At 43.1% G+C, this 24467-nt stretch overlaps 1 protein-coding gene across 3 annotated transcripts in view; it reads left to right on the plus strand.

Annotated features, from left to right (window-relative positions):
* Window positions 1–24467, plus strand: part of KIF3B (kinesin family member 3B) — a 40532-nt gene that overhangs the window by 3832 nt on the left and 12233 nt on the right. For all 3 annotated transcript variants that reach the window (XM_028523890.2, XM_028523887.2, XM_028523889.2), the window contains 4 exons: window positions 17375–18842; window positions 22132–22233; window positions 22458–22580; window positions 22689–22807. In XM_028523890.2, coding sequence (XP_028379691.1) covers window positions 17439–18842; window positions 22132–22233; window positions 22458–22580; window positions 22689–22807 — 1748 coding nt within the window. In that variant the 5' untranslated portion in view covers window positions 17375–17438. The remainder of the gene's footprint in view (window positions 1–17374; window positions 18843–22131; window positions 22234–22457; window positions 22581–22688; window positions 22808–24467) is intronic.

Here is a 24467-nt window from a genome sequence, read left to right on the forward strand (position 1 = left end):
GCCATGGGAAGCCACTGAAGGCTTTAAGAGGGGGAGTGACATCTATTTTTTGTTTAAAAAAAATCACTTTGGCCTCTATGTGGCCAGTGACTTGTAAGGGTCATAAGAATGGCAGCCAGGAGAGTAGTTAGGAAGCAAGGTTGGTGGCCTTCTAGGGTGGTGGCAGTGGAAATGGTATAAGTGGACGTATTTTGGAGGCAGGATGGTGGTTGGGGGTGATGAGCTAAAGGAATCAAGGATGACTCCTGAGTGTTTGGCTTGAGCAATTAGGTAGATGGTGGTGGTGCCATCTGCCTCTAAAACAACGACCGGACTTTTTGGTAAGGTGCCCCGTGAGGAATAATTCGCTGTGATATACTCTGAACTCCTTGGAGGAGAGACACAAGGTATACACATTCCTTTCGTCTGTGGGGAAGAAATCCCAGATCACATTGCAGGAAGGCGGCCAGGTGCTTCTCACTGAGGCCTCCACCTTGGACATCCGTAAGCCCATCTTTTCTCACAGTCTAGCTCTTTGCCAGTTCCTGGAGTGGCAGGTGTGGGCGATGCCAGGCCAGCGTCCATCTGCCTCAGGCTGTTGGCGTTGCTGTGCAGACTCAAGAGCTTGGCTGATGAGGGCTGAGAGGCGACTGGCCAGCTCCGGGAGAGCAAGGGAATCAATCACAAGTGAAGCTCCCTGTCAGGGCCTCAAGCGGCACACTCTCCCTGCCAAAGCAGTTCTCTCCCTGGCCATCGACTGGCATTTCTAAAGTTTCAGAGCTCTTGGTTTGGGAATTCCTTGAAAAGCCGTTGTGTTCTGCCAGAGTTCCTAAAGGATTTTTGAATGGAGCAAGGGAATTCAGGCTTTCTTTTCATATATGCTAATACTTCCATGTGTAAATTTAGGTTTTACAATATTGTAATTTCAACATCATGAATTGTAAGACTAATAAGTCTACTTGTATAGCTTTGTTTGCAATTTAGAATGCTCTTTAATTTGCATTCTCATTTACTAATGTTCAGTCACTTGGGATCATGTGGACTATGTATTATCCTCAGTTTACAGATGAAACATTGAGATGCTAAAAGGTTATTCATTTTTATCAATAATATTAAGCACCTACTAGGTGCTGGGGTAAGTAAATCTTTGCTGCTCAAAGTGCTGTGAGTGACAGAGACACCCTGGTCTCCTGGATGCTTATTTGAAATGCAGAATCTAAGCCTAGGTCTAATAAATCAGTCTGTATTTTATTAAGACCTCCCCCTAAGTGTTTCCTGCATGCATTAAAGCTTACGGTGCACTTACTTGGTAATAAGTAGCAAAACTGGGGCCCTGGCTCAGTGGATTAAGTGCGGGCTGTGAACCAAAGGGTCACAGGTTCAATTCCCAGTCAGGGTACATGCCTGGGTTGCAAGCCAGGTCCCCAGTAGGGGGCGTGTGAGAGGCAACCATGCATTGATGTTTCTCTCCCTCTCTTTCTCCCATCCCCTCTCTAAAAATAAATAAGTAAAATCTTTAGAAAATAAACAAACTAGGACTTGCCAGTGATAATGATAATAAAAGTAATAGGAATAGGTAACCTTTAGTGAGCCAAGCACTGTTCTGAGCATCATGTACATGTTGTCTCCTTTGGTCCTCACCGCAGCCCTGTAACATGGTAGTGTTATGGTCCCCCCTTTCTGTAAAAGGAAAGTGGAGGTACAGAAAAGTCAAATAACTTCCCCAGACCTGCTGGCCCCAAGTCCATTGTTCTTTCTGCTACCCACTTATTCATCTATTTTTCAGGTGGGCAATACATTTCTGATGTTTTGTCAAAGGCCTTTCTCTTCTGTATGTGGGTAACACATTTTAAAAGATTTTATTTCTCTTTAGAGAGAGAGGAGGGAGAAAAAGAGGGAGAGAAACATCGATGTGTGAGAGAGACATCAATTAGTTGCCTCTCGTACGCCCCCAGCTGGGGATCTGGCCTGAGGCCCAGGCGTATGCCCTGACCTGGAATCAAATAGGTGACCTTTTGGTTTGTGGGACAATGCCCAACCCGCTGAACCACACCAGTCAGGGTTGGGTAACAAATGCTGATAAAAAAAAAGTGACTTCGAAGAAGGAAGAAATCAGGGGGGAAACCCTTGAACTATTTTAATGTAACTATAGGTGTCAGATACTTGACTGATAGGCAACAAACATACCCAGTTGTAAGATGAGCTACCTGTCACACATCTTAGCGGTCTCACTCAGGGCAGAAACCGCTGAAGCAGGCAGGAGCTGCTGTGGGCTTGTCTTCTGAGTCTTTCAGCCCTAAACCGTTTCTTGATTCTGGTGATAATATCTGCGTTGGGTAAAAGTGAGTGGCTGAAGTCCTCTACCATCTACTGACTAACTACAAAAGGTTCCAGTGCTTTGCTTTTCCCTCTCTGCCCTGTGAGCTCCTTGTTTGCCTTTCAACATCTCCATATCTCCTCAGAGTCTTAGAAAGATTTCTTGGTCAAGGCCTATGCCATCCAGGAAATTCTGGTGTGAAAAGTCAGGAGAACGGGTGGAGGCATGAAATCTAGTAGCAGTTCGGCCTCTTGCTGTGTTATCTGGGACACGTAACTCAATCTCTCGGGCCCTCGGCTCTATATATGCAAAATCTGAACATGGGCCAGTCTTCCAAGTTCTTCTAGCCCAGCCTAAAAGACTCAGCTTTGGATTGGGTAATACTGTCTTCTTCCTTGGTGACTTCATGCTGGGCTTTCTCCCAGACCTTCAAGGGTGAGGCTTCTTGAGCATATTTCTTGGCAGTCTGAGTTCATTATAGTCAGTTCATCTTTTCATCATCGCACATCTGCATTGAAACTTGGGATGTTAGAGTTCAAGGTTCAGTGAATCATGGCGACACATTGCGTCTCCTCACTTTGGCACACTGATTGCAGACTTGGAGCTCTTCATGCATAGGCAGAGCTCTCTAGCATGCTGATTTACCTAAATCATAGTTTGCATTAGAGAGCACCAGTAATCATTGTGGTAGGCGTGGTTTAATTTTTAAAGCTTTTTGCAAGGTATTTGCAGCACTTGTGTTTTGTCACATTTAAACGTACGAGTCGTGTGTAAATGGAAGTGGGTCCTAGTAAAAGAAATCGTAATAGATTATTGGGAGTTGAAACTCGACAGTCTGTTACTACCGGGGAGTCCTTCATATCACCTTCAGCAGCGGTTTCAGGAAGGGCTTGCTTTGGGGCTTCTGCGGGTGACATAAACAGAAACTAAAAGCTCTTAGCACAGGCTCCAGCAGCTTAGTGGATTGCAAGAGTCGTTACTTTATAAGACATTTCAATAACCTAAGCAAAAAAAAATCTAGCTAGTAAATCATAAAAGATTCCATCCAGGTAAGATAAAATATCAGCTCGAGTTACTTAAGATAACCACAAGAAGATAGTTCTTGGTGGAAACACTGGTTTTGCAAGATCAGCAGTAACAAGTCAGAATCTAGTCTAAGAAGTACATAGTGTTTTTCCTTCCTTGTTTCTTCAGTTGCCAGCATTTTTTAATATATTTTTTTCCTGATTATTAAAACAATGAACTTCCTTTGAAGAAAAGTCTGAGAAGATTAAATAGGATTCACTTTAAGTCCCACCACCCAGAAATAACCACTATTAACATCTTGCTGGCCAAAGGCAAATATATTCCTAAATATATTTTATCTCATGGATGTGCAGTTCTTATTTTGCCTTTTGTTGTCATTTAGGCTACTTTCAATATTTAAGTGTTACAAATAATGCTGCAGAGAATATCGTGATAATTATCCTTGTATAAACCTTTGTCTGCATTTCTGATGATTTCTTTAAACTAGATCCATTAATTGTTAAAAAATTTTAATTATGAAGGCAGCCCCCTTAAATACTGTTTTTAATAAAGCAGTGTCTAAGGTTGAAAAGGCAGATATCATTATAGTTTTGTGGGGCGAGATTACCTGTGAAAATGGTGTCCTAGTTCAAATTTGGCTTGCTCGTTCACTTGAAGGCCTATTTTTAGATAAATGCACTCAAAGTGTAACTTCCATTTTTGCCTTGTAAACATTTACTTACCATTTGATAACCATTTCCCATGTTCTCATGTTTACTAATTGTGAACTAGTAAACTTTCCCTAGTATTGGGCATTAAAGCTGGTTCCAGCTTTTTATAATCACGGAGTGCTGTCCTGAACATCTTTGCTTCCCTCTCAGCCTCAAAGGAAGACAATTCTAAGTAAATCATTTGGGAAAAGTTGGAATTTTAAAAAGTTCTAATGAAGAACTGTACGTTTTCCTTCTTAAAATTTGATTTGAATCTTCTAAAAGTATCTTTAAAAACACAGCTTTATTGAGCTATAATTCACAAGAAGTATCTTTCAGTTGTTTTTCTCAGCCTTCTCGTTGCTTCTCCTTAAAGCATTTTTCTTTTGATACAGCATGCCCCGTGCGTGCACCCCAGAACATGGGCCTTTAACATGTAAACCCTTCATGCTCTGAACAGGCCGTTGGTTGGTGACATTAACCAGAAGTACTTGCATGTACATTCTTGGTTCGGGGCACTGTGTGAACTGTGAGAACAAGCATATCATTGTGGAATTGGACAGTGAACCGTGATGGTTCTGGTGGACTTTTGGAGTGGGATATTTTTTAAAGTATTTAACTCATTATATTACTGAAATAAATTCTGTGATTTATAGGGAATTCTGCTTGATCAACTTTGGGAACTGTTTACTGTAGAAGTGGCATGTATAGACAGCATTTCTTCTAGGCAGAGTTTCTCCAGCATTACTGCACACACAGATCTCCAGGGGTCTTTTTTTTTAAGTATTTATTTTGATTTACATATTAAGTATTTTTTTCAAGAGTAATTTTATTTATTTATTTTTAGAGAGAGGGGAAAGGAGGGAGAGAGGGAGAGAGACATCAATGTGTGAGAGAAACATCCATCGATTACCTCTCAGAAGCCCCCAAGTGGGGGCTAGCCTGCAACCCAGGCTTGTGGCCTGATGGGAAATCAAACCAGCAATCTCTGGGTTTGGGGGTTGATGCCACAACCCGCTGAGCCACACCAGTCAGGGCTCCAGGGATTTCGATAAACTGGGATGTTGATTTTGGGGATCAGGTTGGGGTTAGAATCTGTAGATGTAAACCAGGTGGGATGGGACATTTTAGGCGACATCCAGACACAACACCCTGCATTATATTGAATGACATGGTAAGAGTTATTTCCTTTTAATTTCTTCGGTTCTCCTGACCCTGCCAGGGAGAACATGTGTATAGTTCCAGTCTGTTTCTTAACACTTGCTAAACTGGCTTTCTAAGCAAGAGAGATTAGATCTCAGCCTTAGGGAAGCTGCAGTATCTAGCTAGAATTTAGTGATTTTGTTGTGTCCTTATATTTATTTTCACAGTTACCTTCTATTTGCAACAAATGATACCAATTTTCCATTCCTAATAGGGATAAAAATTTACTTGTTAAAAATAAATTTGTGTTAAAAGAAAGTAGCTTTCCAGAAAAACCTCACGTAAATAACAGTTCGGGTGGTGCAAAAACATGACAACAACTGAAGAGACAACCCCATGACTGCCATTTAGGACGTGCTGGTGCAGAAGAAAAGGCCTTGAACTTTGGAGCCAGTTAAACAAGGTTTCTGCTTACTTTGCCACTTATTAACTCAATGTGCCGTGGTACCTCCCTCTCCAAGTCTGGGATTTTTTTTCTCCTGTAAATGGAGTCAGGGCAGAAGCACCTCCTATGGGCCAGGCACTGTAATGCTTGTCTTAGTCCCATCCTCACTCAGCGCTGAAGTGCAGGGTGTTGGGTTCCCACTTCAGAGAGGAGGGAATAGACTCGGAGGTGAACTTGCACGGAGTCCTAGAACTAGGAATGGTAGGGCTGCGTTTCAGTCCCACGTGTGTCTGAATCCTTTTTCATTATTCTAAGCCACCTCCCTCTTTTAAATATAGGCTTTACTGTGGCTCTCTACCCAGCTGAATGGCATTCTAATTAAAATGAAAAGTCATCACACATGCCCATGTTCACTACAGCATAATTCACAATAGCCAAGAGGTGGGAGCAGCCCAAATGTTTACGGGCAGGTGAATGGATAAAGAAAATATGATAAATACATGCAGTGGGATATTATTTATTCTTTTAAAAAAAAGGAGATCTTGTCACTTGCTATGACATGTGTGAACCTTGAGGTAGAATAATGGTTTCCCAGATGTGATGAGGGGGAAGCAGGGAATTGTTATTTGATAGGTATAGAGTTTCCATTTGTCAAGATGAGAAAGTTCTAGGTATCTATTATACCACATGGCGTATTTTGCCGTGTATGATGCACTTCCATGCATAATGTGCACCCACGTTTCTGTGCACATTATACACAGGATCATTACACCCATGGTATGTAATCATTATACCATGTATAATGAGCATGCTTATTTTTCCCCTCAAAAATGTGGGCAAAAATAGCCCTGGCTGGTGTGGCTCAGTGGATTGAGCACTGCAATGCAAAGCAAAGGGTCACCGGTTTGATTTTCAGTCGGGGCACATGCCTGGGTTGCGGGCCAGATTCCCTGGTAGGGGGCACGTGAGGGGCAGCCACATGTTGATGTTTCTCTCCCTCTCTTTCTCCCTCTACTCTCCTATGTTTATAAATAAATAAAATCTTTAAAAAAATTGAGGCAAAATAGTGTGCATTATACACAGCAGAATACGGTGTTACTACTACTGAACTGTACACTTAGAAATGGTTAAGAGGGTACATTTTATATTGTGTGGGTTTTTTACTATAATTAAAAATTTGAATAAATGGTGATGCAAAAAATAAAAGCAGCAAAAAAATTTAAAAAAACATTTTTTTGGAAAGTTAACAAAAAGAAAAGCAAAGCTATTGGTCAGGGCAGTTTTTTTTCATTATGGAAAATCTCAGCATAATGAAAGAATAGTGGATGAACCGTGAACCCATTACCCTGCTCCAGCAGTTATCAGCCTGTGGTAATTGTTTGCTCTGTGATCTCCCATCTACCCCACCCGACCCTGCCCCTGATCCCAGACAGCATATAACTTTATCTGAAAATACTTTTGTGTGAATCTCAAAGTAACAACCTTCTTTTAGCCCTGACTGGCATGGCTTAGTGGGTTGGGCATAGTACTGCAAACCAAAAGGTCACCAGTTCAGTTCAACTTCAGGCACATGTCAGGGTTGCCAGCCAGGTCCCCAGTTGGGGGCGTGCGGGAGGCAACTGACAGTTGTTTCTTTTACACATCGATGTCTCCCGCTCCTGCCTCCCTTCCCCTCTCTCTAAAATTAATGAAAATAAAATCTTTAAAAAAGAACCTTCTTTTAAAAATACAATTTTTAAAAAGATTTTATTTATTTATTTTTAGAAAGGGAAGGGAGGGAGAAAGAGAGAGAGAGAGAAACATCAATGTGCGGTTGCTGGGGGCTGTGGCCTGCAACCCAGGCATGTGCCCTGACCGGGAATTGAACCTGCGATGCTTTGGTTCGCAGCCTGAGTTCAATCCACTGAGCTATGCCAGCCAGGGCTAAAACTACAATTTTCACACCTAAAAAATATGAAATTCCTTAATACTATCTAATAGCCAGTGTTCAGATTTCCTTGATTGTGTCATGCATTTAAAATTTTTTAATTAGTTAATTTATTTGAGAGGGGTCAATTTGTTGTTCCACTTTCTTGTGCATTCACTGGTTGATTCTTGTATGTGCCCCGACCAGAGATTAAACCTACAACCTCAGAGTATCAGGATGATGCTCTAGCCAACCAAGGTACCCGGCCAAGGCCTGGTACATTGTTTTAACGGTTGGTTTGTTTGAATCAAGATCCAAAAAAGGGTCTCAGTCTGGGGCCCGGTGTTGTATTTGATTGATTAAGCCTCTTAATCAGAAAATACATTTTTAGCAGAGAAGCAACTTCATTTCTTTCCTGGACTAGTACATGGACTGAGAAGTTCCTGGCAGGAAAGCTCTTCCAGCTTCATAGCATGAGCTCTGTGTGCTGTCGTCGTGTGGATGGCAGGGTGCACTGTCAGAGGGGAAATGGTACAGCCTGGGGAGGGGGAAGATGATGTCCTCCGTCAACAAGGAACATGCGTGCATTTACATGTCTGGGAGTGGATCCTACTAATTACTCCCACCTGTAGCTAAATGTATATGTTTAAGGCATTCACTGCAGCATTGTTTGTAGTGGCAAAAGACCAGAAACCATCAGAAGGTCCCTCAGCAGGGGACTAATTAAATACATTATAAGACAATCATACTATGGCATCTGGGTAACTGTTTTAAAGGCAAGTGGAGTTGTCTCTAAGATCTATGGAGCTAGATGGAGAATGGTGCATAGTGCACTTCCACTTGGGTTCAAAATGTGCAGGAGCAATGCAGATACGTTACTGCTTGCATATACACTGACTTTCTCCCAGGGGTGGGGGGAGAATGTCCTTGTTCGCTGTAGACTCACCCATATGGCTTGAATTGTTTTAATCTATGCATCTATTGATACGCAATGTATATATGCACATGTGTGTTTTTAAAATAAGTTTATATGTAGGATTTAAATAAGGCAAGCCTGGTTTTGAATCCTGACTGTTCTATATAATTGCTGTGTGACCTTGGGCAAATTAATTCCTTTGAACCTCCCATGCTTATTTTTAAAACAGGGCTAACACCTCTTCCTCCTAAGGTGATTTGGAGGATAAAAGGAACACACATTAAGCTCCTGATGTACTGGGAGTTGTGACTAATAAATACAACAAAACCCAGACCCACATTGCTTGTGAATGCAAATTGTCTTCTAGACTTCAATATATTTTTTATAAACATATTCTATGAGTGATTCACTACAGGATACAGAAAGGGATTTTTTTCTCTCTTTTTCCTCTTTGATAAATGCTTTCTTTGTTTGCCTGTTTCGGTCATGGAACGAGAGGACATGGCGTCAATTTGAATTCAGAGCAAGCATATATCTGTTCATGTTTCTTGTCTGTGACCTTTCTAGGTCTCTTTCCAGATAAGTGGCCTGCCTTGCTAAGACACTTAAGCTGAAATCAAGCTGCTAGACATTTTCCCCAAAGAAAAAAGAGCTTTATTGCCATCTCCCCACTTGATATTAAGAAATAAAATACACACACCTATTAAAAAGGACACAGGAAGCCAAAAAATCACTTTCAGGTTTATTCCCAGAGATTGGTATTGCTTGCATTTCCTGAGTTTTTATGATACATTTTGAACTAGGCTAAGCATTGAACATTTATTAGCTTATTTAGTCCTTAGTTCTTTAAAGTAGGTGTTGTTACTCACCCATTTTATAGAAGTTACAACTTAGGTAACTTTCTCAAAGTTTTATAGCCAAATGGCAGAACAGGAATTCAACCACTGACCTGTTAAACACTGAAGCTCGTGTTTTAGCCCTGACTTTACATGGTTTCTCCCATGTCTTTCTCTGCAGATTTCACCACAATAACTTTTCTGTTTGGTAGCCTGCTTTTCTTCATTCAACAAAATACTGCGAACATCTTTCCAAATGTAAAGACCTAGAGGTGCTTCGCTATTCTGATGACTGCGTAATTCCCATTGTGTAGGGATGTGTGGTGGTCTAACTGGCCCCTCACTGATGAGCACTTAAGAGGTTAGAGGTGGCGCTGTGGTCGACATGAACAAGCACATACATTTTGCACACTTACTCAGTTAGTCAGTGATGCCCTTAAAATAATTCTGGGAAATGGAATTGCTGTTTCAAGGGAGTAATTACATTTCAAGTATTATACTTTATTGTTTTAGTATTAATTTGGCCAATTGCCTTCAAATAATTTATAACAGTTTGAGATGCTGTGGTTCTTGTGTGTACTGTAAAAAGGCAGTCTGAAAGTTTTAGACAATTTACACAACTGTTTGGCTTACAAAAAAGAAGACTTTATGTTTATGAACAGTGCCTATTTTATTAGTCTGTTATTTTGACGTATTTGCTCTGAGTACCTTCTCAGACTGAGGCTGCATGACATGCTGCATTGATAATTAGAAAGATAAAGATTCCATTGCTGTAGGCCTCCGTAAAGTTGAGATTAGTAGTTTTACTCCTAGGGCCGTTTGTTCATCATTTAAAATGTTTTTTAATTTAATCTTTTTTTTAAGATTCTATTTATTTATTTTAGAGAGGGGAAAGGAAGGAGGAAGAGAGGGAGAAAAACATCAATTGTGGTTGCCTCTTGTGTATCCCCAACTGGGGACTTGGCCCCCAACCAAGGCATGTGCCCTGACTGGGAATCGAACTGGCGACCCCTTGGCTTGCAGGTCAGTGCTCAATCCACTGAGCTACACCAGCCGGGGCTAATTTAATCTTTCTTGTATTTTTTTCCATTACCATTTGGTCCCTTTATATCCCCCTCCCCCGAGCAATCACCATGTTGATGTCTATGTCCATGAGTCACTCTTTCCTTTTTGTTCAATCCTTCCGCCTGCTCACTGCTCCCCCACTAGCTGTCGTCCTGTTCTCCATCTATGAGTCCGTCCCCATTTTCCTTGTTAGTTCAGTTTGTTCATAGATTCCACATGTGAGTGAAATCATACGGCATTTCTCTTTCTCTGACTGGCTTGTTTCACTTAGCATAATGTTCTCCAGGCCCATCCTTACTGTTGCAAAGGGTAAAATTTTCTTCTTTTTTTATGGCCAAGTAGTATTCATAGTTGTTTTCTTTGTTCATCATTTAAAACATTTTGTGTTACCTTATTTTCATGGTGGTCTGTAAAAATGGACAAATGAAAAGAGGAAAATAATGACTTTTAACATCTGGATGTTAGTGTACTTAATTTCACAAAACTTCTCCATGCCTTTTTCCTTCTAATTTTCCTCCATTTTTCCTGACTAGGTAATATGTTCACGATTCAAAACTCAAGAAGGTGCGAAGGGTATGCAATGAAAAGTCTGTGTTCCACTGCTGACCCTCAGCCCCCGCAAGCTCTCCCTGCAGACCGCCAGTGTTGTGGCCTGGCCCGTGCACATCCCTCCAGATGTACCTTGTGTGCACACAGGACTGTTCCCTCCACACACATCTTGAGTCCTTGTAAAGCTCTGTAGGGGCAGTGGTGTTCTTTTTCAACTGGAGATGAATAATCTTGTTTTGAAAATTGTGTTAACTCCCATTGTGGTAACTGGGAGTTACCACATTTTGGGAAGCAGGGACTCACAGTTGACTGGCTGTCTTGGTGTGGTTCTGGGATTGCACACAACGAGCCCTGATACTTCAAAACAATTAGCAACAGTTGTGAAAAAAAGTGGCTTCGTTGGTGATGAGGTGGATACAGAGTAGAAACAGTTGTTTCCCCTGAGAGAAAACTGTGCAGGCGCAGGCGTTGGTTTGGACTGGTTAATAGGGAGTCACTTTTATCTCCTTGCCCCGTGTGATCTATGGCTCAGGCTGCCTTTCAGACACTCTGAGTCCTTGAACTCCAAGCCAGGCAGTTGGCAGGTGGTGGCCTGGTCTGATCTGAGAGGACATTGCATTGGAATGCATTGATTAAAGGTGCATTAGCATGCACTCGGTGTGCCCGCAGATTGCTCCTCCTTGCGGGGCTGTTTCTGGTGAATTGCCAGGCTTCTCACTACCCCCTTGAAGATACCACATGCTCTTTAATGTTTGGAAAATGCAGAAATGTTGAAGAGCAGAGAAAATAATCAGTAGTCCAACATCCAAAATGAACCACTATTGATATTTTGATGTCTTATTTTTCTGTAATTGTGATTGAATGCATTCAGCTTTGTAAACTGCTTTTTCATTTATGTTAAACATTTTCCATGTTATTGCAGAGCCTTGGTAAATGTCATTTAAAGAGATGGACTAGCATGGTGGACCTTTCTTAATCACATCATGTGTACATGAATTTGGTCATAGACAGAGATGCCTGTAGGAGCCAGGCAGGAAGTGTAAATGAGCAAGGCATGCTGGGTATGAGACAGTAGGAGTTGGGGGTGGGGAGGTAACAGAGGCCAGGTCCATCTGACAGACTCCTGTAGGTCAGCTCCCATTGCTGCCACTTGGAGCACCGGCCAGGGCTGTCAGATTTCTAGGGCTCCCGTTCTTCCAGGCAAGCAGAAAATCTGCTTTTGTGTTTTTTTAAATGTAAAATTGGTGGAGTTTTGAGAAATTTTAAACATTCAGAGAATAAATAGGAAACAGCCAGCGGTGACAGTTAACATCTCTTATTTGCTTCCAGGCTCACTCCCCACCCTTTTTTTATTCTTCTGGAAGAGAAATGATAAAATATTATTATTGCTAAAATTGAAATACCCCTCTCATTTCTAGCCCCATTCCCCACACTTTCCTGTTCACCACGCCCAAATCATTGTTCATCATGCGTAAATCATTGTATATCCTTCCTTCCCACTTTGTGATATTCTTATGGACATAAAAACACCATAGCGTGTTATGTTTTTAATCACGAGTTCTCTACAGCTTGCTTTTCTACTAACCTGTTTATTTATCCATGTGAACATATACAGAGTGGGGCAAAAGTAGGTTTACAGATTTCCTTATGGGAAAAATACAATAATACATACTGCCAGAATAAACTCTGTGTTTCACGTACCCACAACTGTAAACCTGCTTTTGCCCCACCCTCTATAACTCTAATTAGGTGTTGGCAGACCTTTTCTGTAAAAGGTCAGGTAGTAAATATTTTAGGTGTTGTGGGCCGTACTACTCACACTACTGCAACCACTCAACTCTGCTGCTTTGTAGCTAGTCCGGCCATAGATGGTATGCACACAGAAGGTCGTAGCTGGGTTCCAGGAACACTGCACATACAAAACAGGCTGTGGGCTGGGTTTGGCCTGTGGGTTGTAGTTTGCTGACTCTTGTTCTAACTGATTCCCTTTAACTACTGAATAGTATACTGTCTATAATATGAATAGGCCCTATTTTATGTTTTGATTCCCCTGTAAATGGATGGTTAGGTTGTTTCCAGTCTTTCTACCACTTTAACAGTGCTTCAGGAAGCATCCTGTGCACCCGTGCAAAGGCTTTTCACCAAGGCGTACACATACATAAAAGTGGAATTGCTGGAGATTTTATTTTTTTTTTCTGTTTTAACAGCAGTGGGCTGAATAAAATGCTTCAGGTAGAATGGGATAGTTTCTGATCTCTGTCCTAGGTTTCTTGCGGTAAGACTGCGTGAGAGCTCGCAAAGGTGCGGGTGTGCGAGTCCAAACAGGAGAGGTGGAGAACAGTCTGGGCGAGTGTGGCTGCTCCGAGAGCTGTGCACCTGCTTTCCTCAGAGGACAAAAGAGATGCAGTCGGGGAAGAAGAACTAAATTGTTCACATGTTGTAGCCATTAAAATGGTACTTGTTAACAGCAGAGTGACGAGTTCTAACAGAAAAAGTATTCAGGATGAAGGCGCTGAGCTGCTGACCTGTGGTTCCGTCTTTCCTGGCAGTTCTGTGAGTTCCTTTAAAGATTTATCACTGTAATTAGACCAGCCAGAAGAAGAAGAAGGAAGGTAATAAAGTAAAGAAAGAGTATCAGGGCATCCTTCCAAGAAAACCCTCTCCTTTGAGGCAGACCCAGAGCAAGATTTTAAGCCCTGGTGGCAGGAAATTAAATTAGTCCATCTTCCTGAAATAATACATCAATAAAACATGGCTAGTTCAGTGGAGCTCAGTGAGTTCAGAAAAGAAATGGTGTTCTGTGCTCTGAGTTGAGATTTAATTAAGGAACTCAGGCTTTGGGAATTCTTTCTTTTTAAAAGATTTTTAAGATGATCGTAGGTCATTATCATTCATTTGTTTTTATTGTTTTGGAGAGCTCAAAAAAATATATGGGGCTGTAACAGAAGGAGCTAAACATCAAAGTCTGCCTGCTGCAGGCTTTTTTTTCTTTTTTTTTAAACAGGCATGGGGACACATTGTTTTGATAGGTAAAAGCTCTTCAGGGGCATGTAATGGAGAAGAATGGGGTCATCCTCACTGACCCCGTTCCCCACCCACCTCCTTACATTTCCATTCCTCCTTCAAGTCTGGGGTCTTGTCTGAGTATCCCACACACGGCAGCAGAGGCCTTCCCAAAGGAGGCTTCGAGCTTGGTACCTAGACACGTTGTTAAAGTAGAGGGAGAGACAGGCAAGGGATCAGCCACAGCTGGAGCCTGGGGACCATTCCCCTGGAAAAGATAAAAGCCCCGTAAACAGACTGACCATTCTAACATGTGGTTCCTTCTCATCTGGCAGAATTTTAATAGCATCTAGAAGGTGTAATGTAAGAGCTGCCTTTTACATAGTATTCTTTAAATGGCTTGAGATTTACTTCTGATTGAACACTGGTTAGGTATTTGGATTTCAATTTAATCTCTTTTTTTTTAGGATGATTGCCAATGGTAGAAGAGAAAATGTTAGTTTAGTGATGTTTAATGCCTAAAATTAGGGCTGACTGGTAATCTCTGGAATGACCCTTCGACAGGTCATTTGGAAGAATCTATTAAATATTTGTAATCTAGCTGTGTATTAGTTCACAAAGCACTTCACCTTTCTAATGCCTGTGAGTCCCATGATTATGTAAAGGAGGAAGAACGATTCCTGTTTTGTAGATACTACAGTAGAAGGGTTCGGAGAGGGTAGGAGACTTCGGTTCTTCATTCTAGATGACTGTACTTTATTACACGTAACAACTAGAAAGAGTATGAAAACTTTTTCTGTTTTCATGTGCTTAGCAGTGGAACAGTTTTGGTTTTTTTTGTTGTTGTTGTTTTGTTTTGTTTTTTAATGGAAGATCAGTGGAGGGACACATTGACATCCTGTATTTATTATATGCATATATGCCTAGAGTGGCCCGCCCCTGTTTCATATTCTCCCGCCCTTTTTTCTTTTCTCTTTATGCTTAGCTGAGGATGTGTTTATTGACTTTTAGAGGGAGTGGAAGGGAGAGAGAGAGAGACACGTCAGGGTGAGAGAAAAATATCAGTTGGTTGCCTCCTGTGTGTGCCCTGGCTGGAATCAAGCCCGCAACCTATTGGGCATGTGGGACGATGCTCCAATCAGCTGAGCCGCCAGGCCACGCCATTCTCCCTCCCTTGGGCTAGCAGGGAATAGGTTATTCTCACAACTGAAAAAATACCTTGTTCTCACTGCTCTAAGTATCTATTAAAATTACAAATGCATACATGTGCCCTGGGACCCAGGAATTGCACTTCTAGAAATGCATCCTTGCAAATATGCTTTCCCACACATGAAAGGTCCTAGGTTTTTCATAGTAAAATATCAGAAACAGCTTAAGTGCTAGGGTAGTGGTTAAATAAATTATGATGCTTCTATACTGGGCGGGTGATATGTAGTTGCTTTCATAAAGAATGAGGCCGTTCTACACTGGCCGAAGGAACGAACTGCAAGATACATGGCTTGGTGAGGAAAAGAAGATGCAAACACTGTGTGTTACTGTGTGTCACATACAATGCTTGTGTAAAATGGGAGGGGTAAGTACATATTATCACATACTGGCCTGCTTTCATTAACTAGTTCAGGAAGATTAAAAGCTAATAACACTTGCCGTGTGGGTAGGAAACTGGGTGACTGGAGAACAGGTGAGGGAGAGATACCTGTCACCAAAGGGCCTTTTGAATCAAGAACCATGTGCATTACCTTTTTTTTTTTTTAAATCCTACACTGAGATTTTCAGGAGTATGAGGTCCTTATTCCCTACTCCTTTCTAAAGGATTCATTTAATCACCCTTCCTTCTGCTCCAAGTTTTCCGGCACCAAATGAAGTTCTCTTTTTTTGTTTAGCTTGAACATTTTTGACCCCTATTTTCTTATTTGCCTTCAAATTATATTAAACTTATTGATTGAGTAAGTGCTTTTATGTAATGTATTACATCACATCCTCATTTATTTCAATAGATTTTTACACCAGCCATAGTTTATGATTTTAAAATGGAAAAGTATTATCAGCACAAGACAGGAAATTAAAACAGTACAAATGAGTGTACAGTAGAAAGATGTTTGGTTTTTATTTTTATTTTATTTTTTATCTCTGCAGACCTCTGAGTCCCCTAAGCCCATAGTTCCCCTGCTGAGGCTGCTACTGTTACCACTTTTACATGTGTACCTCTAATGATATGGTGTGGGTATCAGGCATAAACATGCATGTATCCTCTTTCTAACACACTGTGTAAACTGTACTATACACACTGTTCCTCATCTACTTCTTTCACTTAATGTATTTTGGTATATATAGGACTACATTTGGATCAGTACATTTCTTTTTTTTTTTAAGATTTTATTTATTTATTTTCAGAGAGGAAGAGAGGGAGAGAAACATCAATGTGTGGTTGCCTCTCATGGGGCTCCCACTGGGGACCTGGCCCACAACCCAGGCATGTGTCCTGACTGGGAATTGAACCAGTGACCCTTTGGTTCTCAGGCTGGCACTCAGTCCACTGAGCTATACTAGCCAGGGCCAGATCAGTACATTCTTTTTAATAACTGGGTAGGATTCCACTACATATGGTAAATATATTTAATTTACCTAATCAGCCCCCTCTTGATGGGAACTGGTGTTGTCCACAGTCTACAGTGCCGCAAATGGTGCCACAACAGCACTGACTAGAGTGGCTCAGTGGGTTGGGCGTTGTCTCTCGAAGCGAAAGTCACTGGTTTGATTCCTGGTCAGGGCGCATGCCTAGGTTGTGGGTTCAGTTCTCAGTGGGGCACATATGAGAGACAACTGATCAATGTTTCCCTCCCTCCCTTTCTCCCTCCCTGCCCACCTCTTTCTTAAAAAAAAGATGCCACAACAAATATCCTTGTATCTATAAGATACATTCTTAAAATACAACTGTTAAGTCAAAGGTCTGTGCATTTAAAATGTTGATAGATACTTCCAAATTACTCTATGCTGAGGTTGTAGCAGTTCAACAGGATATGAGGTTATTCAAGCTTTTAAAAGGTTCCCAGCTGCGTCAGTCTGTAGTATAAGATAAAATATTGGTTGAAGGGAGGACAAGCTAGTTAACACTATTGATGGACTAGCATTTTTATTTTCCCTACTGAAGCTGATTACGGGAATACATGGTGTAGTAGAGTTATTAAATGTAGCTATCAGATATAGTCAATAATATTGTAATAACCATGTGCAGTGCTGGGTGGGAACTAGAAATATCAGGGGGACACTTTGTAAAGTATATATGATTATCTAACTGGTATGCTGTACCCCTGAAGCCAACACAAAATAATACTGAAAGTAAACTGTAGTTGAAAAATTAAAAAATGAATTGTTTTAAAAGAGGAAAAATAGCTGTCAGAAGCTTATCAAGACAAAGGTGACTTGGGCGTGTCAGTGGCTGTTGGCCAGCCCCCAGTGACAACTCCACTGTCCTTACTTGCTTTTGCTTTTTTTTCTAGGACCTTAGCATCCTGAGGCATTTTGGATCCATAGCCTTCAAGGTTGACCTGGTCAGAGTTCAGCATGTCCAAGTTAAAAAGCTCAGAGTCGGTCAGGGTGGTAGTTCGCTGTCGGCCCATGAATGGCAAGGAGAAGGCCGCTTCGTATGACAAGGTGGTGGATGTGGATGTGAAGCTGGGGCAGGTATCCGTGAAGAACCCCAGAGGAGTGGCCCACGAAATGCCCAAGACCTTCACCTTCGATGCAGTCTATGACTGGAATGCCAAGCAGTTTGAACTCTACGATGAGACGTTCCGACCGCTCGTGGACTCCGTTCTGCAGGGTTTCAATGGGACGATATTTGCCTATGGACAAACGGGGACTGGGAAAACCTACACCATGGAAGGAGTCCGGGGTGACCCTGAAAAAAGAGGGGTCATCCCTAATTCATTTGACCACATCTTCACCCATATCTCTCGATCCCAGAACCAACAGTACCTGGTTAGGGCTTCTTACCTAGAGATCTACCAGGAGGAGATCCGAGATCTGCTCTCAAAGGATCAGACCAAAAGGCTTGAGCTCAAAGAGAGGCCTGACACTGGAGTGTATGTGAAGGACCTGTCTTCCTTTGTCACCAAGAGCGTGAAGGAAATAGAGCACGTGATGAACGTGGGGAACCAGAACCGTTCCGTTGGTGCTACCAACATGAATGAGCACAGCTCGCGTTCTCATGCAATTTTTGTCATCACTATCGAGTGCAGCGAGGTGGGCCTCGATGGAGAAAACCACATTCGTGTAGGGAAACTGAACCTTGTAGATCTCGCTGGCAGCGAACGGCAAGCCAAGACCGGTGCTCAAGGGGAAAGACTGAAGGAAGCGACCAAGATTAACCTGTCCCTTTCTGCCTTGGGTAATGTCATCTCCGCCCTGGTGGATGGCAAAAGCACTCACATTCCATATCGGGACTCAAAGCTTACCAGACTCCTCCAAGATTCTCTTGGTGGCAATGCTAAAACTGTGATGGTGGCCAATGTGGGGCCCGCCTCTTACAATGTAGAAGAGACTCTGACCACTCTGAGATACGCCAACCGTGCCAAAAACATTAAGAACAAGCCAAGGGTCAATGAGGACCCTAAGGATGCCCTCCTTCGAGAATTCCAAGAAGAGATTGCTCGGCTCAAGGCCCAGCTAGAAAAACGGTCCATTGGCAGGAGAAAGAGGCGAGAGAAGCGAAGGGAAGGTGGTGGCAGTGGTGGGGGTGGGGAAGATGAGGAGGAGGAGGGAGAAGAGGGTGAGGAGGAAGGGGATGATAAGGATGATTATTGGCGGGAACAGCAAGAAAAACTGGAGATTGAGAAGCGAGCCATTGTAGAGGACCACAGCTTGGTTGCAGAGGAGAAGATGAAGCTGCTGAAAGAGAAGGAGAAAAAGATGGAGGACCTGCGGCGGGAGAAGGATGCTGCCGAGATGCTGGGTGCCAAAATCAAGGTACTGTGTGCTTCCTTGGGTCCTTCCAGATCTTCGTGTTTTATCCAAAAAAAAAAAAAGTGATATGAAGGATGATGTGTCTTTTGGGTTGGCATTCCTAATAGCTCCATGATATCCAGTGCCCAGTAAACATTTGTTGAATGAAGAACAATTTTTTTGAATTAAAAAAATTAGATATTGAGTTAATAGTAAGAATAATTATTACACATATGCAAGATATAAAAAGCAGCAATAAAACTAACACCCACGTTACCCCACACCTACCCAGTGTGAGACACAGAGAACAACATCCGGGTCTTTACAAGCTCTTTGGGTTGCTGCCCGCCGCCCCCCCCCCCCCCAACACAAAACTATTGTCTCGAGCTTGGTGGTTTATTGTTTCCTTGCTTTTCTTTATAGTTTCCCAAAAATGTGTATATCTCTAAGTAAAAGATAGTTTTAGCTTCACATCGTTTTTTACTTTTCTATAAGTGGAATCTTTTTGCTGCAGTTTGTTTTTATTGAGATTTATCTATATTGAAGTCTGTAGCTGCACTTCATTCATTACTGCTGTTCTGAGAAGTCCGCAGCATTCCATTCTCCTGAGAGAGCGGTTTGTTTTCATTTTCTGCCATGCACGCTCTCGTGCTTGGCTCCAGGAGAACAGGTGCGCACGAGAACTTCTCGTCTGGCACTGCTAGGCCCCCGAGTCTGTGCAGCTTTACCTTTACCTGATGATGATAAGTTGTTTTCGAAAGTGGCCCTGTGAATTGAAGCTCCTACCAGTAACATATGAGTTCAGGCTGCTCCTGATCCTTGCCAACACTTGTGATTATCAAACTTTAATTTTGTGTATGTCTAGTGGCTATAAAATGGTAACTCGCTGTGGCTTTAGCATGCAGTGCAGTGGTTACCCAAGATACAGAACAGTTTCGTCACCCCCAAATGCTTCCTTGTAGTCAACCCCTTCCCGCAGCCTCCAACCCTTATGTGCCAGTTGCTGAGTGGTATTGTAGAGCAGGGAGGCTCCCCTGTGTTGAATCTTCTTTCGGGTGGCAATGTACTGTTGCATCCAGTGCCTGGACCCTGGGCTGCCACAGGGCTTTAATGGCAGAGCAGAGCGCAAAGCTAGCCGTGGAGGCCTGGGATGCTCACTGTCTGCCCACAAGCCAGGCTTACTTGGATGTGTTGGGTTCTATCTCGTTGAATTTCTGCAAACTTTTAATTACTACTCTAAAATGTATGTATGTGTATTAATTTAAAAATGATAAGTGATCTCATCTCCCCTTCCCCTACTATATGAAGCTGTACTTTTGTTTCAAGATTTTATTTATTTATTTTTAGAGAGAGGAAGGGAGGGAGAAAGAGAGGGAAAGAAACATCAATGTGTGATTGCCACTTGTGCACCCCCTACTGGGGACCTGGCCTGCAACCCAAGCATTTGCCCTGACTGAGAATCAAACCAGCGACCCTTTGGTTTTCAGGCTGGCACTCAGTCCACAGAGCTACACCTGCCAGGACTGAGGCTGTACTTTTATCTGTGGCTTCACAGTGGCTCTTTCACAGACCTAGGTACTATTTTACTTCAGGGACAGGGGTCCTTTCCAGGACTTTCAAGACCTAATGTGGAAATGGATTCACATACAACGCAATTAGGAAATAACTTTGTTCCAGGGAGGGGCTCACTATGGGATTCCATTATGTCAAGGCCATATCACCCCTTGTCACTTCCGCACTTGAAGTGTAGCTGGGTGTGCCCATGTTTGATTTGCATGCCGTGTTTTAGGGTCACAGCTGTTATTCAGGCCCAGGAACACCTAGACTCTCTGAACAACCTGGTGTATTTAGGCAACTCTCAGAGGCCAAATGTGGCAACACTCAGCATTCCCTCAAGGTCACTGAATCTGTTAGCACGCTTTGTTTATGGGAGAATGACATTACTTCTGTCTTTCCCAATTCCTGACTGCTGTAAAATCATGGGACAAAAGAATTGAGCTGGAGGTGTGTGTGTGTGTGGTGGGTGGGGGAGGGTGTAGGGTTGAGGGGTAGCAGTCAGTCCAGCTCCTTTGGTTTAAGAGAGGAAACAGTCTCAAGCGCTTCCTGAAAGACGACCGCAGGGCAGCAGTTAGTGTCTATAGGATTCTTAAAAGCAAGGTTGTGGAGCTTTGGGATTCTGTGCATTTCGGGTACAAATCATTCCAGTGGCTTTAACCATCATCTAAATGTTGAAGGCTCCCAATCTGTGTAACCAACCCACAGCTGTCTCCTAACATCCAAGCCAGTAGCCTCTGCTTACTGGACATTTCTGTGGAGATGCCCCCAGCCACCCAGAGGCTACTCCTAGGGGCCTTCCTTTTCTCAGTCAAGTCAGACTCCTAGGAGCTGCCTCTCCCTCTGCCTTAGGGCCCAGCCAGGCCCATGGCCTCTGACTCCTGCCTCATCAGGGTCTTTTGGACCCACCCCCTTTACTCTCCCCCACCACCACTGCCCTCTCCTGGGTCTGGACCCTCCAAACAGCCACCTGTGTAGTCTCCCTGTACTCAGCCTGCCCTTTTCTGGTCATCATGTTTGTGACCCGGGAGTAACGTTTCTGAAACAGAAATCTGATTGTGCAGAAACACATCAGTGGTTGCTGCCTTCTCAGGGTCAAGTCTAGTCTCCTGTAACGGAGCTGTGAGGTTGTTGAACTGCCCCCGATCGCTCTGCCAGCTTTCATGTACCACCACTCCCTACCCTGCCCTCACCTCACAAAACTTTTTTTGTTAGCCGATTCCTGTTTTCACTTGGGCACTGTGTGTAGATGTCACTTGAGACAGGAAGCTTTCCCCGACTCTCCAAAAGCCTGAATTCTCTCCCTCCAGTGTGCTTTTCCCGTCGTGACTCGGTCTTTTCCTCCTGATGGCTTCTGATCCTCATGGTGAGAGTGTGCTTACTCGTCTGCAGCCCTCCGTGGACTCTCCACTTTGTGATTTATGCTCACAGTTGCATCCCCACTACCTAACGTATCAGAGCTGCTTCATATGTTCTAAGCAAGGGCAATACATTGTACGAACAAACCAGAAACATTATTTTTTAAAGCTAAAGTTCAGGTGTATCTGGAGGAGCTATATTTTCATTGTTTCCAATGTAAAGCCTCCCCCTCCCCAGGGGAGCCACCTCAGCCCCCATCCCAGGGATGGGCAGGACACAGCTGAACGCGATATATTTCCCCCCAGAGTTCACCCCTTTGGCTCAGTTCTGAGCTCCCCATGAGGACATGTATTCTGAGAGAGACTATTCACAAGATGGATCCCACTTTTTTCTCACTCAGGCCATGGAAAGTAAGCTGCTTGTTGGAGGAAAAAATATAGTAGATCATACAAACGAACAGCAGAAAATCCTGGAGCAAAAACGGCAGGAAATTGCAGAGCAGGTAACCTTTCCATTCCTGTTTTGGGGAGAATGTGATGGGGTAAGGTGCGCTGATGCTACAAAGCAAACATCTCTTGTATCAGACTCTTCAGAGGGAGTGGAAACCAGCTGTGGTAGCCGCCCCCCCCGCCCCACAGTGGGAGACTGATCTGGAGCAGCCCTGCCCTGTGTTCTTGTCTAGACCTTGTCTCTAGGCAAGCTGATGAATTTTGTAATGTCGCTCAGAAACGTCGAGAAAGAGAAATCCAGCAACAGATGGAAAGTCGAGATGAGGAGACTTTGGAACTTAAAGAGACATACAGCTCATTGCAGCAAGAGGTGGACATCAAGACCAAAAAACTCAAAAAGGTATATGGAGGGAACGAGGCCAGGCAGAGGCATCTGGAGCCTTGGGGAGTGGGATTGCTCGCTGTCCACAGCGCTGCCCTCCTCATCTGCCTCTTCCCCGGGTTCCAGCTCTTCTCCAAGCTGCAGGCGGTGAAGGCAGAGATCCACGACCTCCAGGAGGAGCACATCAAGGAACGGCAGGAGCTGGAGCAGACTCAGAATGAGCTCACCAGGGAGCTGAAACTCAAGTGAGTTCTGGGCCTTCCCCTTGCATGGCGCCTGCCGGCACTTGCTGGGTGGTGGTTTATTAAGTAAGAAGCACATCCCTGAGGATGGAGTCCCTTCTCTCCAGCCCACCTCCTGCCACTGTGTCCAGCATCTCGTTATTACTGAGAGAGTCACTCTGTCTCTGGGCTTCATCTGTTAACTGAATGATTTCACCATGTGATCTCCAAGTTTCCTTCCACTCTGCCTTCCTGAAGCTTTTAAAGTTATTTATTGATAAGAAGGAATCTTTTATTAACTAGAATTTCCTGAATGGTATAGTGAATACCCAAATACCCATCACCCAGATTCAGTGATACACCATCTTTTGTCATCTGTCTCTTATAATTATATTTTAAAGCAAATCATACTTCATGTTATCTCACTCATGTATAGGTCCCATACATGACTACAATGCTACATTTAAAGAGCTTTATTGAAATATAATTCACATACCTTACAGTTCAGCTATTTAAAGTGTACAAGTCAGTTTTTCAAAAATACATACAGGGTTGTAAAACCATCAACACAGTCTAATTTTGTTCCCCCCAAAAGAAAGCCTATACCAATTAGCAGTCCCTGCTCACTGTCCCCTCTCCCCACCCCAGTCCCAATCTACCTTCTGCCTCTCTGAACTTGCTGCTCTGGACACTTCATACGAATGGAACCACGATACATGATCTTTTGTGGCTGCTGTCTTTCACTTAACAGTGCCCTGAAGGATCGCCCATGTTGTTTCATGTCAGTACTTCATTCTTCTTTATGACTGAATAGTATTGTTTTGTGTGGCTATGCCACATTTCATGTGTCTATTTATCAGTTGATAGGCCTTTAGGTTCCAGCCTTGGCTATGATGAATAATGCTGCTGTGAACATTCATGGGCAAGTTTTTATATGGACATATTTTAATTTCTCTGGGATATACACCTAGGAGTGGAATTGGCTAGGTCATATGGTAACTCTGTTTAACTTTTTGAGGAAGCCAGACAGTTTTTTGAGCCCTGGCTGGTGTGGCTCAGTGGATTGAGTGCCAGCCCTTGAAGCAAAGGGTCGCTGGTTCCATTCCCAGTCAGGGCACATGCCTGGGCTGTGGGCCAGGTCCCCAGTGGGGGTGCGTGAGAGGCAGCCACACATTGATGTTTCTCTCCCTCTCTTAAAAACAAACCAAACCAAACTGTTTTTCTAAAATGGCCACATCAGCTCTGGCCTGTGTGGCTCAGTTGGTTGGAGCGTCATCCTGTGCACCGGAAATGTTGAAGTTTCAGTTACTGGTCAGGGTGCATACCTGGGTTGCAGATTGTACCTTCGCTTGGGGCGAGTATGGGAGGCAACCAGTACATGCTTCTGTCTCACATCCATGTTTCTGTCCTTCTCTCCCTTGTTCTCTCTAAATCTATAAACATTTTAAAAATTTAAAAATGAAATAGCTGTATCCCTTTATAGTTCCACCACCAATTTCTCCTCGATGCTTTTCCCCTCTTTTTTTTTGCTATTACTGTCTTTTTTTTTTTAAAGATTTTATTTATTTACTTTTAGAGAGAGGGGAAGGGAGGGGGAAAGAGAGGGAGAGAAACAGCAGTGTGCGAGAGATACATGGATCAGTTGCCTCTGGCATTCCCCTAACTGAGGACCTGGCCCGCAACC

The sequence above is a fragment of the Phyllostomus discolor genome, chromosome 9 (genome assembly GCF_004126475.2).
Source record: "Phyllostomus discolor isolate MPI-MPIP mPhyDis1 chromosome 9, mPhyDis1.pri.v3, whole genome shotgun sequence".
Classification (NCBI taxonomy): domain Eukaryota; kingdom Metazoa; phylum Chordata; class Mammalia; order Chiroptera; family Phyllostomidae; genus Phyllostomus; species Phyllostomus discolor.